General features: G+C 26.7%; 1 protein-coding gene across 8 annotated transcripts in view; it reads left to right on the forward strand.

The window, feature by feature from the left end:
- The window catches only part of LOC123299073 (longitudinals lacking protein, isoforms A/B/D/L), a 422122-nt gene that overhangs the window by 304724 nt on the left and 99102 nt on the right, over positions 1 to 18296 (forward strand). Inside the window, exon 5 of one of the 8 annotated variants that reach the window (XM_044881236.1) lies at positions 17388 to 17953. The exons of 5 other annotated variants lie outside the window; for them this stretch is intronic. In XM_044881236.1, the coding sequence (XP_044737171.1) occupies positions 17388 to 17938 (551 nt within the window). In that variant the 3' untranslated portion in view covers positions 17939 to 17953. Of the gene's footprint in view, positions 1 to 11557; positions 11782 to 15343; positions 15943 to 17387; positions 17954 to 18296 lie in introns of those variants that run through there. 2 more of the 8 variants (XM_044881233.1, XM_044881283.1) reach the window with 2 other exon arrangements.

The following is an 18296-nucleotide window of genomic DNA, read 5'->3' on the forward strand; positions in this document are numbered from 1 at the left end:
ATTTATGAGTCACGTTAAAAACAATCTACCAGCATCTTTGAATATAAATTTTATTATTATTTCCCCTTCGTAAATATGTAATTATTACATATTATATGTACAAGGTCTTCAAACGATCATTGGAAAAACTATCGAATTATTTATTTAAAAAAAAAAAATTTAAATCACATGCATTTCTGTTACGGTTTAAAAATATTCGTGAATTCATTGTGAAAGTTAGGCATAATAAAATTTACCATGTTACAAAAAATTCAGTTAAATAATCTAAGCATAACTAGTTTAGATCTAAATATTTTGTTTAATGATAGTTCTTTGTGAAATCATGTTTGAAGACCTTGTACGAAAAATTATGGTTTTTTGATACGTTTAGAAAAAAAAAATGGTGAAATTATTTGAAAAACTGTTTTGTCAGAGTAAAAAATTTGTGTGATAAATTTATTTTTGTGAACTTAATTTTGTGATAAAAAAAATTGTGAAAATTTGTAACGATCTCAAATTATTTGTTAATCAGCGTTGTTAATAAAAAAACGAAAATTTTAAATGATTTTTGTGTTATTTAAAAATAGTTGAGTAAATGAGAATGTTTTCTTACAAATTCTTAGAAATGGATCCGATTTTTATGTGATTTTATTAAAAAATTGGAGAAAACTAATTTTTGTACGTGAAATAATAAAAATTTTTCATGAATTCCGAATTTGATTTACGACCGGGTAATGTTTTAACAGTTATGTTAAAAGTTTAAAATAAGTGCAAAACAAAACTAATTTCAACCCTACAATCAAGCTTATAGGGAAAGCGAATCTACAAGGTGTTCCAAAATTTATAAAAAACCAAAATTACCGAAGTATTCCTGTTACATTTTACAGAAATATTTTAAGGAACTTTCTGCCATCTTAATATAAGCGGTGAATCCAAGTTTTTAAACACAATTTCCAAATTTATCAAGCATTTTTTTTTTTTAATTTCTATTTTTGTTAATATTTAAACAACTTATAAAGTGATTAACGATTTTGGTGTGGTAATGTTATTTTTTTCTTGAACAGGGATTGTAAAATTTTTTAATTTTTGTTAATATCTTCATCATCAAATAATTTTTATGGTAGTTTTACCTTTCCTATAAAGAACATAATAATTGAATCGCATTAAATTCGTGAAAATACGAGTATTTGGTTTTCCCAAATCGTAATGCTCCTAATCGGATCTGTTTCTAAGTATTTTTAATAATTTTTATGTTACAATTAACTCCACTAAAACGAATTTTTGGTTTTGACTTGAGAGGAAACAAAGGTAATTTTTTTTTTTTTTGTAATAATTTTTTTTGATTTAAAAAATCGTTAATTTGTATTCCTAGAAACACACATGATGAATTTTAAAAATAATTCGATATTGTATTTTTTATTTTTCAGAAATAATTCGTAAACGTTTGTATATTTGTAAATATTGTAATCAAACGTATCAGCAGGAGTATGCTAGGAATATTCATGAGGCACAACATGATTTTGTTAAATGTGGATTATGCCCGTTTGCGTGTAAAGAGAAAAGCGAATTGAAGATACATTACGGTGTTGTACATGGATATCGAATTTCTAAATAAATAAAAATTGTATATTATTAAAAAAAAATGTAATTTATAAGATTTTCAATAAATTGTTGGCTTTTTTCAATGATTTGAACGAAATGATTTAGGGAAATTATGTAAGTTTAATTAGTCTTACAGACTTTAATTCTGTTTATAATGTAATTGAAAAGAATTTAATTTATACAGGTAGTCTTCGTGAACCATTCCGAATTCTTAGAATAGTATCTGGTATTTTACGATTACAATTAATTCTGAATTATAAAGTTATTCAGGGTGCCCCCCCGTGAATCGTCGGTCATAGCTTAAGATTGTATTCTCTGAACAATTTTAAGGCGAAAGTGCCTTTTGGGCTTTTATCAAAAAACCAATAGTTCAGGAATTATGGGCACTATTGAATTGAATCAATAAAGTACAGACATTGTTGAGTTAAGTATTTTAATGTTTTATTAATTCAAAATTTACATATAAAAGCTATAGCTGATGTAAATCTGCATATTTTCGTTTTTTATTCAATTTTCTAACATCAAAATTGACTGAGATATGCAACTTTTTATGGTAGATACTTTTATAACGTTATTAATATACTATTATCGTAGATATTAGTACTTATCCTAAAAAGTGGCATATCTCAACCAATTTTGATGCTAGTAAGCCATAGATTTTCAATAAAAATTTTTAATTAATAAAACATTAAACTACTTTCCTCAACAACGTCTTTACTTTATTTGCTAAATTTAATAGTACTCATTGCTCCTTAACTATTGGATTTTGGATGAAAGTAGAACAGGAACTTTCGATTTAAAATTGTTAAGAGAATACACTCTCAAGCTATGATCATCGAGTCACGAGACACCCTGATAGCACACCTTTTGATTTAATTATGAATAGTCAACAGGGAGAATCAACTTAACGAAGTTGTCTTGCTAAAATATTGTCAAAAAGTTTTGTATTATTGCTCGGTAAGAGTATATAAGCTTGTAGTGAAGTCATTTTTTCTAGATTTAAAAAAGTTATTTGAAAAACACAAGCCCTTCAATCTTTCTCCTCGAGTTAGAGACAATCAATTGACTTCAACTTTTGAAGGTTATTGTATTATAATACCCTTAATAAGTACACAAATTTCTGATATCATATAGCAAGACAACTAAGATTTCTATTAAATTTTGCTTGTAATAGTGTTTTTAAGTTTTAAGGATTGTATAAGGAACAACTTTCACATTTAAAGTGCTCCTCAATGTGATAACAAGTATTAACCTGAGATGGCTTGTAAATTAAGATCCAGGTCAAATCAAAGGCTACCATTTGATGTATCTCATAATGAAACTTTTCTTTGATAATGTTTTCCTGTATAAATTATTTCCATGGATGCATTATAACATATCATTCGATGGGAAATTTTTCTACAGTGCAATAATTTTGATACAGATTATTATTTTTACGTTTCTTTCACATTTTTACATGTTTTATGAAAATTGTTTTTAATGTTTTTTTTTACAAAATACCTGTATAAATGGAAGCTCTATATTCATTTTCATAGTTTGCAAAATAATATGAAAAGTTATTCCAAAACATAAAAGAATTTACATTTTCAAAAATTAGACTTACGTAAATTTCTTAGAAAATTATCTTATTTTTCATAAAAATTTTCAGCTTATTTCTTATATTTCTAAAATTTTAAATATTTAAAAATACTTACATTTTTAATAACACATTTATCTGTTTATTTTCTTCTTTTTTAGATTTTCGATCATTTAAATTTATAATTAAAATATCAGAAGATTGTTATAAATGTTCGTTATGCAATAAAATGTATTCAAATCGTACATCGTTATATGGTCATGTAAGGTCATTCCATTTTGAAAGATCGTTTAAATGTCCATATTGTAATCATGCTAGTAAATTAAAGCATCATTTGAAGATTCATATATCATCTGTACATGAAAAATTATCAAATTTAGATATATTTAAAAATACATAATTTATTTTTTACTAAATTTTTAATTTCTTTGTAATTTTGCAACCTTTTTTCAGCATCGGGTGTCTGGTGTAACTATCGCATTTGAAGAACTTATGGTCTAAGAGATAAGGTTGATCTTCACCCATCTGATAACCAAATGAGACATATTTTTTATGAAATTTAATGATTTTTAAACACTTCTATCATAGTTTTCTATGGAAAAACGTGTTCATGGCTATTTTTAATTAAAATAATTTTAATCAATTTCAGGCAAGCCTATATTATTATTTCCGTAATTAAATTATCTTTCTTCTGATACCAATTTCGATTGGTTAACAGACCATTGTAGTTAACTATATTGACTTACTTGGGTCATATGCTATGAAGAGATCTACACCGATCTGTTAACCAATCGAAATTGATGTCTGAAGAAAGATAATTTAATTTTTTTATTAAAAATACCCATGAATACCTTCGACAGAAAAAGATAGGAATGTTAAAAAATCAATAACATTTCATAAAAAATATGTCTCATCAGATTATCAGATGGGTGAAAATCTTCCTTATACCGTGTCTTGTACTACTAGCTAAGATAAAGTTCTTAGTTGAAAATTCCTTTACGTTTTTTGTTGTTTGTTACGTTTTTGCATTCAATGAAGCATTATTAAGGTAGCTTCGTTAATTATCGTTTTTGAATTCTTTAAAATTATATTCGACTATATTACTAAAATTCGACATTTGCAAGGCATTTCCCATTTTTTTTCAATATTTTTCTTTCTACACATAAAACACAAACAAATCGTTAAAAAAACTCAAAACAACAGAAAATTTAAATTTCATTTAGGTGACTCCCGAGTTACGCTCAAAGCATAATTTTTTTTGATTTCCTAAACTTTTCAACTTATTTTCTAAAGTTAGAAAATAATCTTAGAATAATATACTTCTACATGGACTGGCTAGCAATTTGTTTAAGCCTATATATCATTTTGCAACACTTGCTCAAAAATGGCAAAAACTATGTTTCACAGCCATTTGACACTGACTGCTTCGACGAAATCATTTTACGTAAAAGATATTTTATTATTTTAACATATTCAAAAACTTTCATAAAAGAGCAAAAAAATTGGAAAATTTCATTTAAAAATAAGAAAAATTGACTCATTTCTGGAATACCCACGATCTATATTACATTGCTATTTGTTTTTTTACGATAAAAAATGTTTTTCTTATTTTTATGCAAATGAAAATTATGACGTCAAACAACCGCAAACTTTTTATAAATTGTTAAATGTTGGAAAATTATCAACTATATTAAAACAGTCATTTAGTTACTGGTAAATGATTTCATTTGACGGAAAAATTGGAGTTCAATGACTTACTGAGTGTATCAAGGCAATCTCTGTCTTTTATATTTCAGTGTAGTGAATGTGTTGATGCTTTAATACAGAAAAACCACATTTTTTTGATGACTTATTCTCCTTAGATGGCGTCAACAATTTTCTGACACATACCATTATATTCTACTATATATTTAGTGATCTTGAAAAAAAATAACCAAACGATATTTCTTGGTTCGTTAGATCTTCTTAGTTCGTTAGTCAATACTTATAGATATTTTCACTTTTGACGCCTTTGATTTAAACAATTTTTTTAGATTGTTAATATGAAAATAGTGATTAAAATGGTCAACGAGATTTTGGTGTACACGAAAAAAAATTCTGTGTTGAAGCGATAACCCTACAAAAACAACGGTAAACTTTTTTTGTTCATTCATGATGAATGGAGTGTTTTGTATGTATCGTTTAAGGGCGTCTACGAACTTTGTGAACCAAAGTAATGAGGGAGAAATGAAAAACTGGGAACTAAAAGTCTAATTTTACGACGAATATCACGATTGTTTACAAAATTAGTTGGTGACCTCACGATTCGAATTCTAAAAACCGCATCCCTTTCGACGTCGCTCTCAAAACAGACAGTTGACCCGTTTTTAATGCTTTATTTCTTTGTCTAAATATCTACCTTATGTAATTAATTTGGTATACAGTTTTATATTTTTTTTCAAATGACAAGTAGACAATAATTACCAAAAGTTCGTGGTTAATTAAAAAAAAATTGAAAAGCCCGTTGACAAAAAAAAACATGGAAAATACCAGACTGATGAAGGGGAAATTATTACTTTATATTTAGACATGTAATATTCATGAAAAAAATTTTCTTCAAATTTAAGGTGAGACATCAAACTCATGAAAATATCTGATGCGTGTGTACACTACTGAGAAAAATATTAAAATTTGAAAAAGTTTAGTCATTGAACTTCCGTTGAGCAAAATGTTCTTTGTTGTATTTTGCATGCATAAAAATTTTCCATTGATTTGTTTAAATAATAAATTCTTGAATAAATAATTTTTATTATTTGACCGTTGTCGTGCGTTTGTGTTGTGATTTTGAGAGTACTACTACAGAGAGTTAGTTGCTTTTTATAAGCGAGTTTAACTTACATGATATGTATATAGAAGGTTATTGAACTGTGCATATTATTAATAATAATTCTATCGAGAAGTGTTTGTTTGTATCTTTTGATATGTGCTAATTTTTATTTCAAATGAATTTTATTGATTAGTATCAAAATACTTTTATTTATAGACCCCATAAAATTTTTTTAATATTTTGAACTTCCTTTAAAATATCTTCAAGAATTTTTTTTTTTTTAATTTTGATTTCTGGTAAGTATGAACTCATATATTTTCATTAAAATTTTCCATTTTCATGGTTATTTTAAGATTTATATTTTCAGAGAATGGCTTCTGATCATTTTTATTTTCTATACACCAACATAGGAAAATTGGTGCACATCCCATATAATGACCAAAGACACGTCACCTCACAAAATTCATGGAATCCATTCATTTTGTTAGATGTTATATAGGGTGGTCCATTTTAATCTATAATGTCTAATGGCTCGTTTTGAAGTTAACCAATCAAAAAATAACTCAAAGCAAAAATTTGATGGAAGGCATCATGCTCTAACATCAGATTGGACCTAGTTCTTCGGTTTTCTTTAATAGCTAATTTAGATCCTAAACGGTGAAAGATAGAATAACACTTTAAATAAGAAAGTGGATCCTCATAACATTTTTCATCTAAACCATTTTTTCGAAAATCAGTGGAAATGCGACTTAAAAATATGTCAATATTGCATTTAATTGAAAGAAGCTACGGAAAAATGTTTTAGCCAAAAGTTGTCTAGGGCAAAAGAGGACCTTCGCCTGTGTCCATGACCTACAGTTATCGATAAACTTTAAGTGTATTTTCTTTCGATTAAATGCAATAATGACATATTTTTAAGTCGCATTTCCTCCGAAAGCTAACGTTTTTCGAAAAAATTTCGAGTATTAACTATCTAATTTAAAGTGTTATCCTGTCTCTATATTGGCTATTAAAGCAACCCGGTAAACTAGGTACAATATGATGTCAAAACATGATGCCCCCATCAAAATCTACAATTTTTGCTCAAGTAATTTTTTTATTGGTTGAATACAAAACGAGTTATTAGCTATTATAGATTAAAGTGGTCCACCCTGTATATTTGTGGTGTGTTATGTGATATTCGTCACAAATTTGACCGCACTTTCTATCATTAAATGAATGGAAATTTTAGTATGATTTCCGTATGATTGCATCATACGACTTGTTTTTATGTGCAAGAGGAATCGAATAGATCCTTTAAGGGGGTCGAAAATTTAACAGAGATATATTTTATATACTTATTTTCTGAAACAACAACCCAAACTGTTACAAAATGAGTGCTGCAACTGTTTATTTCGGTGTTTTTAAAATAAAATGTTGAAATAAAACGAAATTGCTTGATAGAAATTTTTATTTCAAAATTGAAATAAACCACGGAAAGTTGTTTTGTTTAAAATACCTAACAGTTGTATTAATCATTTATTATACCTCCCACAATATTTTTCCCAATAACTTCTAAATGAAAAGAAGGTACGCAATCTTCCTTTTACGATACTTCCAAGTAGAAGTTTCTAAATTTTGCTTTATGTTAGACATGTTACTGGGGCTCTTTCGGTCGCCACATACAAGTTAAATATATTTTTTATGAGTCTTAGCATAATCTTATTACTACTGAATCTTGTTATGTGTTTGACGCTATTCATCAAAAAACAAAAACTAAAGATTTGTAGTAATTGTAAGAAGAACATTTTTTAACATTAAACGAAAAAGTTTTTCCAAATAAAAAAAATAATTTTTAAATCTTCTTTCAGATTACAGCCATAATGGTGACATACTGGATTATTATGACAGTTCCAAACAATTTGAATATTATGAAAAGAATTCAAATGGTCCGGGTGGTCAGATGAAATATGGATGTGGTGATTGTGGTAAAAAGTATACGTTTAAAACATCTTTACAGCGTCATCAACGATTAGAATGTGGTAAACCACCACAGTTTAAATGTCGTTATTGTAATTTTCGTACACATCGAAGTGAAAATGTTAAAGCTCATGTATTTCGTAAACATGAACTATTTAATATGCAACAACAGAAATTTGACTCAATCGAATAAAATAAATTGTTTTTGGTTTTATATTTCAATTGACTTGTTTTTGTGGTATTTAACTTTTTTTTGTCTCTTTAATATTTATTTATTTAAATAATTATTTTCTATTTAGTTAATTTTATGCTAAATATTTATTTTATAATGTAGTATGAATTTTTTTTAAAATAATAATTAATTTTTATTTTTTCGTTTTAATTTTTATATTTAGGTTTTGATTAAAAAACTCACTTGATAAATAATTTGAAAAACATATAATTATCAACGATTCTTAATTCTAAGTAAAAATTGTTTGAAATAAAATTTCAAATCTGCCTCATAGTACAAGAGACGGTATTAGGTGGATCTTCACCCATTTGATAACCAGTTAAGACATATTTTTTATGCATTTTTATTGATTTTTAAACATGCCTATCATATTTTTTTAATTTAATTAATTTTAATTAATTTTTTCCATGAACGGTTTTTTTCAGTCAAGTCTGTATCATTATTTTCGTTATAAAATTATCTTTCTTCTGATACCAATTTCGATTGGCTAACAGATCGGTGTAGTTACTTACTTTGACTTATCTGTTAAAACTTGATGAGGTAACTTCGCCAATCTGTTAGTAATCGAAATTAGTATCAGAAGAAAGATAATTTAATTACGAAATGAATGGTATGAAAAAAACTGTTCATGAAAAAATTAATTAAACTAAAAACAGCCATGAACACTCTTCGATAGAAAACTATGATTGTCATGTTTAAAAATCAATAAAATTTCATAAAAAATATGTCTCATCTGGTTATCAGATGGGTGAAGATCGACCTCTTAGACCATCAATTTCTATAACAATTTAAGATTAGTTATTTACAAATAATTGAATTGAGATTAGGTATTTGCAATTATTTCCGAAGTTTAATTAAAATTTGTTGACTCTTTTCTGCGCCCCTGAGAGGTCGACTTTTTTTCAAAGATGCATTCATTTTTTCCTTTGAGATATTTAGTTTAATCATTCTAGTGTTCTTTTATTGAATTTGACTCTCATGATCTGAAAGTTTGCAACTTTTTTAGATGGATGAAAAAAGTAACTTTTGATTTTTAGTTCATTAAATTATCTTTTTAGAAAATTATGTTCAATAAAATATCGCCTATTCTATGCAAAATTTTTCACCTTCTCAGCTTGGATTTTTCAAAGATAGCATATTATCCTAATCACTGCAACTGTTTTTAGTATTTTGACGGATGCTACCAAACCTGAATATACCATCGCGGCAAAAATATATTCAAAGAATTAACTTGAATCTATTTCCTTGAATTCTTAGAAAAAAAGTTTTTCCACGGTAAATCAAAGTGATGTTTTTTCTTCAAAATTTAAATATAATGAAAATAAAAATGTTGTCAGTAGTATTTTGTTTACTCTTAAATAGTTTTCTCGAAAAAGTTTATGTCGTCATAAATTTTATTTAATTTGTACCAAAACAAAAAACGAGAATAAAATATTTGTTTTTGACTTGATAAAATTTAAATACAAAAAATTGTTTTTTTATTTTCAAAGTAACTAATTAATTTCCAGGTAATTATTATGATGATACCAGCAGTAACACATCTGACTACTCTTGTGTAACACATCTAACTACTCTTGTGTCACAATCATTTGGTAATAATGGTAATAATGAGTACACAACAAATTCATCATCTACCTTGTATTGCTGTGATAAATGTAAAAAAATGTATTCAACAAAGAATGGTTATATGTCACATATGCGTACAAATTGTGAAAATTTTAAGAAATTTAAATGTTCGTTATGTTCCTATAAATCGACACGAAGTTTTAACTTAAAAGGGCATTTAGCTCGAAAACATAATATTATGTGAATTATGTACAAATCTTTTTTAAAGTTTTTTTAAATGTATTTTTTTCATTTGAAAATAAAAATAATTATTTAATTTTTAATGGTTTTTCATTTTATATTTTATTTAATTTTATTGGTAGTTTCAAATTTACAGAAGCTAGGTGTAAAATTCATATGGCAAAGATTCTGAAACTTCTTTTCATTTAACAATAAAAATAATTATTTAATTTTTAATGGTAGTTTTTTTTAAACTTTATATTTAGATTTTATTCAATTTTATTGGATGTTTCAAATTTACAGAAGCTTGGTGTAAAATAAATATGGCAAAGATTCTGAAACTTCTTTTCATTTAAAAATAAAAATAATTATTTAATTTTTAATTGTAGTTTTTTTTTTTTCATTTTATATTTTGATTTGATTTGATTTTATTGTTTGTTTCAAATTTATAGAAGCTAGGTGTAAAATTGGTGCGGCAAAGATTCTGAAACTTAGACATCTACACGATATCAGAATATAATTTTTATTTTACTTCTTCGATAAAAGATTTTGTGTACCAAGGTATTTTGGTAGCATTTTTATACAGAATGTTCGATTTACATCTATGCATATAAATATCACGAGTATGATAGAGTAAATGCGTTAAGCAATGCATCTAAGTGAGAGGTATTATATACATGTTCTGAACCTTCGATATGTGTTGAGATAGACGCTTGGAGAGTGGGAGATTGTTAGTTGGATAGATGAACTACAACAGATAAGCCACGATACAAGTAACTTTTGCAATTTCATATAACACCTATAATACCTCTTACTTAGATGCATTGCTTAACGCATTTACTCTGTCATGCTTGTGATATTTATATGCCTAGATGTAAATCGAACATTCTGTATATTAAAAAAGTTAAATAATATCGCTTGTTTAATTTCTCCAAACGAATTTTGGTATAAATGATGGCACTGTGTAAAAGCTGTATTGAACAATTTTTTATTGATTTATAAGATAGGCTTTTTATAAAATTTCCGAAAAACTTTTTCCTTGAGACTATGTATGTTAAGTTAGTTCAAGCTTTATGTTCAGATATGTCAAACAATTTCTTTGAGAGCTATTTGGAAATTTTTTGTGAACTTCATCTTTTGTAAAGTATGTAAATACCTGGAAATAAAAAGTAATACAATATCCAAAGGCAGATGATAGTGAAGAAGTAAAGACGCATAGCCATAGCAAACAAACTTTAATGATTAAGACGTTATGTGCAGGAGGTCGATAGTTCGATTTTTAAAAGTTATTTACCAGTCAGTCAAAAAAAAAACTTTTTTTCTCAGTATTATTGTGTTGTCGCATTGCGGTCGTTACGGAACATCCTATATAATTTGTTATTAATGTAAATCATACTACTATTACCAAATGTTTAAAGCTTCTTGATTGTTTAACTGTTTAAATTTATGGGAATCTTGAGAAGGGTAAGTTTGTATACACTTGTGAAACTCAGCATGAATGGCAATTTAAAAATGTGAAATTGTTTTTTCCAATTTTGTTTAAATGTTTTTTGTATTTCTTTCATATGTTTTAAGTAATTTCTAATAAGTAACATTAACATAAAACTTTTTTTTGTAGCGTTAAATAATACCATCGATAATAATAACGATAAATCATCGTACCGTTGCCATTGTGGCAAGGTATATGCTCTAAAAGCATCAATGTTGTACCATCAAAAGGTTGCTTGTGGTAAAAAACCAAATTATGCTTGTACTTTATGTGATTATAAGTCACATTTTAAAGCAAATTTTCGTGGGCATATGGCACGAAAACATAATACGATTGTTAACAATTAGTATTTGTACTCTGGAATTATGAAGAATATATGAAATTTTAGTTTATTTTTTAAAGAATTTGTGATATATACTTTAATAAATTTTAATTTTTTGAGTATATTGTTGATTGTTTTAACCCTTACTAGGTCTTTAAATCTTATTTTGTGTTGGAAATCCTTATCGAGGTGTTTTTGTTTTTGTTTTTTTGTATGGTTTATGAAGATCTCTAGGTATGTAAGTCATTTATTTACCAGATAAAAGTAATTTCAGTTGCTTAGTGGCCATCTTCAGTATTTTACCGAAAGATGTTAAACTATTGCAAATGATTATCTTAATAATAGTGGGGTAAATCTACCGGATTTTGATTAACCATACTGAAAAATTTTGGGAGAAGAAATTGGTTTTCCCAAAATTGAGGTCATAAGTTACATATTTTTCCGGAATTTTAACTCAATTCCTTCATTTTTCGAAGAGTTATCTGAGAAAGTTGCATAAATGGAGTTACTGCGACTTTCTGGTAATTTTGAGGTTAGTTTGATATGTTCAGGTTTCGCTATAACAAACAATTCTACTTTTATTCGCCTCAATCCGATCACTAGAAGCAGAGATGTTCAAGAAAACATCACCAAAGAAAAATTGTAGAAATAAGTTGCTCCAAAACCGCGGACCTCGTGCGGATTGTTCTGGAACCTGAAAACTCCTTTTCTCTGTTTTTTCAACGAAAGACACCTATTTAAAAAAAATTATCCAAATTGATTATCAAAATCCGATAGATTTACCCACTATATCAATTGTTGATAAAAACGTCTTTCAAAGATTGATACTGATTATGGTAACTTTGTAGTCGAAATTTTAGAAATAGGCCAACCTACATAAAAAGATGTATACAAATTTTTTAGTGTAAATTATCGCACGTCCTTTTAGATTTGTGAAGACTACAAAATATTTAAAAACAAAGCAAATGTTGGTGTTTTTTTTTTTTACTTGAAATTTAATTACAAAATTTCTAATTTATTTAAACTAAATAAAAATTAAATGTTTTAGATGATTTAAAAAAAACTTTCCAATGTAAGTGTGGAAAAAAGTATGCATCGAAAACGTCAATGTCATTTCATCAACGCGTGGAATGTGGAAAGGAACCACAATTTATATGCCGCGTTTGTGGTTATAAAACATATCAAAAAGGAAATTTACGTGGACATTTAGTACGACGCCATAATATTTTTTCGTAATTTTAATTTATTTTATTCATTTAGTAACTGACGAAATCGTGTTGTATTATTTTCAAATAAAATTCGATGTAAAAATTAAAATTTTCTAAAATCCCTCGAAATATGTTTATTTATTTTTATATTTCTCCCCATAAATTTGTTCTTTCTAAAAAATACATACTTTCACTCCTTTTGCTATAACAAAAATTTATTTAGTGATAGCCAGTGAGGAAAATTTATTTAATTAGGTGACGAAAATTCATTTTTTATAATAGTTCTCTTCTATTCAATAAATAAGATAAAAACACAAAATTTTGATCAAATAATTACAGCGTATTAAAAAATTATCAAAAATTAAAATATATCTTCTATAAATTTGTATTTATCGCGATAATACCTGTTTGCCAATGGCCACATTCAAAAAATCCTTGGTCAGAGTACAGGGTGGCCACTCCTTGACAAAAAATACAATTTTATTATTTTGTATAAATTTTTTATAGAACAAATCTCTAAAATTTAAACGCTAAAATTTTATGTAAAATTATAAATTTTCTTAATTTCTGAATAAATTGTAATCTAATAAAGTATTTGTTTATGGTAGTTTAATTAACAAATGAGAATTATTGAGAAAAAGTTAATTTTTTTTTTTTTTCGAAAATCATCTTATAAATATTAATTTGATTGTAAAATTAAATATTTTCCTCTTGTCTATTTCATCCGTGGGTATTCTGTTTATTTCGATTATCAAGTAATCATCTTCAGCAACTTCAATAAATTTGCTTATTTCAAAGGTGAAACTTTTGTTTTAACGGAGTTCGTGTTTTTGTTAGCTTTCATAACAGCTTCCGAAATTTTTTGTACATATATCCTCTATTCCGCTAATCCTATGAAATGTCCTAATTGTCTCAAGTGGCGTACAATAAAACACATGCAATTTGTGGATACCTTTGTGCTTAAGACAGAATGAAAAAATAAATCATTTTACGGTCTTAGGTTTAAATAATTTAACACTAAAACAAAATTTTGTTTTTTAAATCATTTTTTTTTTTTAAATTTTTATTAAATATTTTTTAGGTGAAGAATTTTTAACAGAAGGAGGCATTTACGTTTGTGAATGTGGCAAACGTTATCTTAAAAAAGCATCATTAGGTTACCATAAAAAAGTGCAATGTGGTAAAACGCCTGCATACAAATGTAAATATTGTACTTACAGTAGTTTTTTTAAATTTAATTATAAGCGACATTTAATTGGTAAACATGCAATGTTTGTTAACTTGAAAAAAGAAAAATTTGAATAAAAATTTTTATAAGTAAATATTTAATTTGTTTTATTACTTTTGTAAAACCCAGGTTTTGGTGGTTTAGTGAAGTGTGTTTGTTGAGGTCCTAAAAAAAATTTCCACAACATTAACTTTAAAATAAAATATTCGAGGTAAAATTAATTTTACATATTTATTTATTTATGTTAAGTAAATAATTACATAACAATTTTTTCTCAATTACTGTAGGAAATGAAGCATTTAAGGTTGTAATTCTATGGAACAAAATAACTTCGGAACCCGGATTCAAATGTTCGTATGAGTGTGTAGAACAAAATCATATTGATTAGAAAGTGTGCTTTTACTATGCGCACGCGTGAGCGCACTTAGAAGTTCACCCAAGCTAATTCTGCTGAAAAAACATGAAATTTGAGAAAACAGTTGTATCTTATATTATAGGGTATTCTAAGCATTTTTTATCTCGTGGAATTTTTTTTTTTAAAACTCACCGTTTTTGAGATAAAAGTGTTTCACCGAGATACAACACAATAATCGTTAATTTCGACAATATCAAATTTTCATCAAAATTAGGTGTTTTTTTTTTCAATCACTTGCATCTCAAAAACGGTGAATTTTACAAAAAAATGTCACGAGATAAAAAATGCTTAGAATACCCTAAAGTATAAGATCCATTAATTGTTTTCTCAAATTTCATGTTTTTTTGCGCATAGTAAAAGCACACTTTCTAATCAATATGACTTTGTTCTACACACTCATACGAACATTTTGAGCCGGGTTTTATAAGAAGTCATTTTGTTCCATAAAATTGCAACCTTTTGACCTTTTTTTAGCATTTCTTGCAGTAAATAATTACTTTTTAAGTTCAATTCTTCTCAAATATTTCCTTTGTGTTAATTTTCATTACAATTATTTCCGAATGGAAATTTATTTAATTAGCAGCTTTTGATTTTCTAAATAATTTTTTAATGTTTTGTTTGTAGAATTAATTATATCTTTAGTTAAACATATTTTGTTTTAAAAAATAAAAATTCGTAGAAATTTTTGTAGTTCCAGATTTTGTTTTTTTGCTTTATTGTCAATTTTTTATTTTCTTTCCAGTGACCTCAATACCTTTACCAATAAAAGTACATTTAAGTGAACCACCAAAAAATAATACTCAAGAAGTGACAAAACCTTGGCTAGGTTGGTCGTCAACTCGCGGTGATGCGATTGCGTTAAATTTAAAAACAAATAATACAAAAGCACATTTTTTGTTACCACAACCAAATAATTTAACCAAAAAAATCGGAGGAGCAACGTCAACAGCGTTATCAACACCATCAACAGAAACGAAACCTCGAAGCGGAGGACGCAAACGTGGACATTTTCCTTGTGAGAAATGTGGAAGATCATACATACGTAAAGATTCGTTACAACGGCATTTACAATGGGAGTGTGGTATTGAACCACAATTTCAATGTCCATTTTGCCCACAAAGATGTAAACGTAAAGCACATCAAATGCGTCACATTCGACGTCAGCATAAGGATATGATTGGGATTTTGGATGAAAATAATCCTGATTTAAAATTGTATGAACAATTGGCTGCTGTTGTTACCATGCAGTATATGAATAGTATTAAAAAAGAGGATAAAATGAATCCTGGACTAAAACCTGAAGCTACCAATGGAACTAGTGGATAGATGGTCTGATAAATCCAAATATTTTTACTCACTTTGTAATTTTTTGAAATCTCTTAGTTTTAGATTAAACGTATTTATTAATTTTTTTAAATGCTCATTTTAGGTGGTCTCGCGTGACTATAGAATTTTTGCAAAATACTTCATTAAATTATCTCTACAAAAAAATATTTTTTTTTATAAAAACTTTTTTTATTTATTTATTTTTTATCTTATAAGAATTCATTACTCATGGAATCAGGAAATTTCATGAAATATATTTCCCATGAGATTATTTGTTTTATCATAGTATTTTAGTATTTTGTGTATATGAAAAACCATATTTTTCTACAAATGACTTTTCCTGTAGTAAATAAAATAAAATTCCAAATATTTCATTTTAAGCATCTAGTAATTTTTGTTATTTGAAAGATGTAATTTTTTAACTACAAGAAGTGGAAAAATGGTCTCCATAGCATACTTATTTTGAATTCATAATCAGTTGGAAATCATACGTATTTCCAATTGATTTCAAATATTATTTTTTCTGGAAATTCGAAAGACTGTGATGCTGAAAAGTACTTCTTAACTTTTTTTAAACTTTTGTAAAATACGAAATTATTATGTTTTATCCGTTCAAATCGTTGATGCTTTACCAAATATAAAGTAATTTTAAGTAGATTTAAAAATTTCAACAATATATGGCAGGTAGTTTGATCTGGTCTTTGTTTTGGAAGCAAATGTTGAGACTGAAAATAAAAGCATTTCGACCAAAATATATCCAAATTAAATTTTAGAAATTTTATATAGTTTTATAAGGCTTTGTTTTAAGATATATGTTGTGTGTTTTTAATGATTAAGCAAAATTTTTAAGGACAAAAATGTGCCTTTTTACTCTAGATAACAAATATTTTTCAAAAACATTCCGAAAATTTTTGATAATAATTGGTGAAGGGTTTGAATTTTGTACGAATTTTTTAATGAAAATATATTTATTTTTGCTCAAAAAAGTTTTTTTTATTCTTTAACCTTTTTAGATTTACCTTCTGTTTATTTCCGCATACTAATTTTTTTTTTATGTTTTAGGTAAGACGATTTGAAAATCATATGCAAAATAAATAAATAAAAAAGTTAAAATAAAAAGTAATTAAGCGAAAATAATGTTAAAAAATGGAGGTAATTTGTTTTGAGTTCAGGTAATTATATCAAATATCTTAAAATTAATTAATTAAATTTTTTTTAATTTTATTATTTTTATTTTATTTTTCAGGTTTTGTTAATTTTTTTGAAAAATTTTTGATTTTTTGGATTTTTTTTTTTTAGTGGGAGAGTTTTTGATTTTTGTGTATATATAATTTTTTTAATATGTTTTTGATTTATTTTCTTAATTTTTCTTATTTCGGCATTTCTTTTGGTTTAATTTTTGTTCAAATATTTTATTTTACGAAAATTATATTTATTCAAAATTTGCAAATTTGTTACAGCCGAAGATTTATCGTTAGCACTATCTCGTTACGGTGCACATTGGGATAATTGGACACATCATCTCGCTTTACCAATGGTCCTGTTTCGTGAAGGTGGTATGAAAATAAAAAATGTGCCAAGAATTAAGAATGAGTCGGGTGGAAATGGAACGGGTACTGTTGGTACCGGTGCAAGCAGTATTGCAGCTCAAATAAAATCTGAATTTGCAAATAAATTAGCGTCTTTAAATAATTCAACATCAGCTATTGAAAGGGGGTCGCTAATGAAATCTGATGGACCAGGATTTGATTGTAGCGCATGTGGACGCATATATAAATTAAAGAGTTCATTACGTAATCATCAAAAATGGGAATGTGGTAAAGAACCACAATTCTCATGTCCGTATTGTGTTTATAAAGCGAAACAAAAAATGCATATTGCTCGTCATTTAGAGCGTATGCATAAATGTGAGGTGAATAGTGACGCCATTATAAAAACGCAACAACAAGCTCAACAAGAGCAACGGCAAGCACAAGCACAAGCTTTACAAGCTCAGAATGTTACAATTTGAAACAATTTTTTTCCTATAATGGCGTTTTAGTTTATAAGAAGCTTGTCGAAGCCATATTATTTTTACGCAGTTTGTTTCGTTTTTTCGACACAATACTGTAAACTTTTTTGTATACTACTTATAGGTAGAAACTTGTACGTAATATTTTTTTTTCCTATATACCTTTTTTTGTGATTCCACCCTATATATATATATTTTTTTTTACAATAATTTTTTTACGATGCTTTTTCTTATATTTTTTAAGCTCAACTTTTAATGTACCCTCTCAGATAATAATGTGTATCCTCCGTAACACAACCCTCCGTGTAGTAATATTACAAAATCATACATACTACTTATTTAAAAAAAATTAGTCTAT

This window comes from Chrysoperla carnea, chromosome 4, assembly GCF_905475395.1.
Source record: "Chrysoperla carnea chromosome 4, inChrCarn1.1, whole genome shotgun sequence".
Lineage (NCBI taxonomy): Eukaryota > Metazoa > Arthropoda > Insecta > Neuroptera > Chrysopidae > Chrysoperla > Chrysoperla carnea.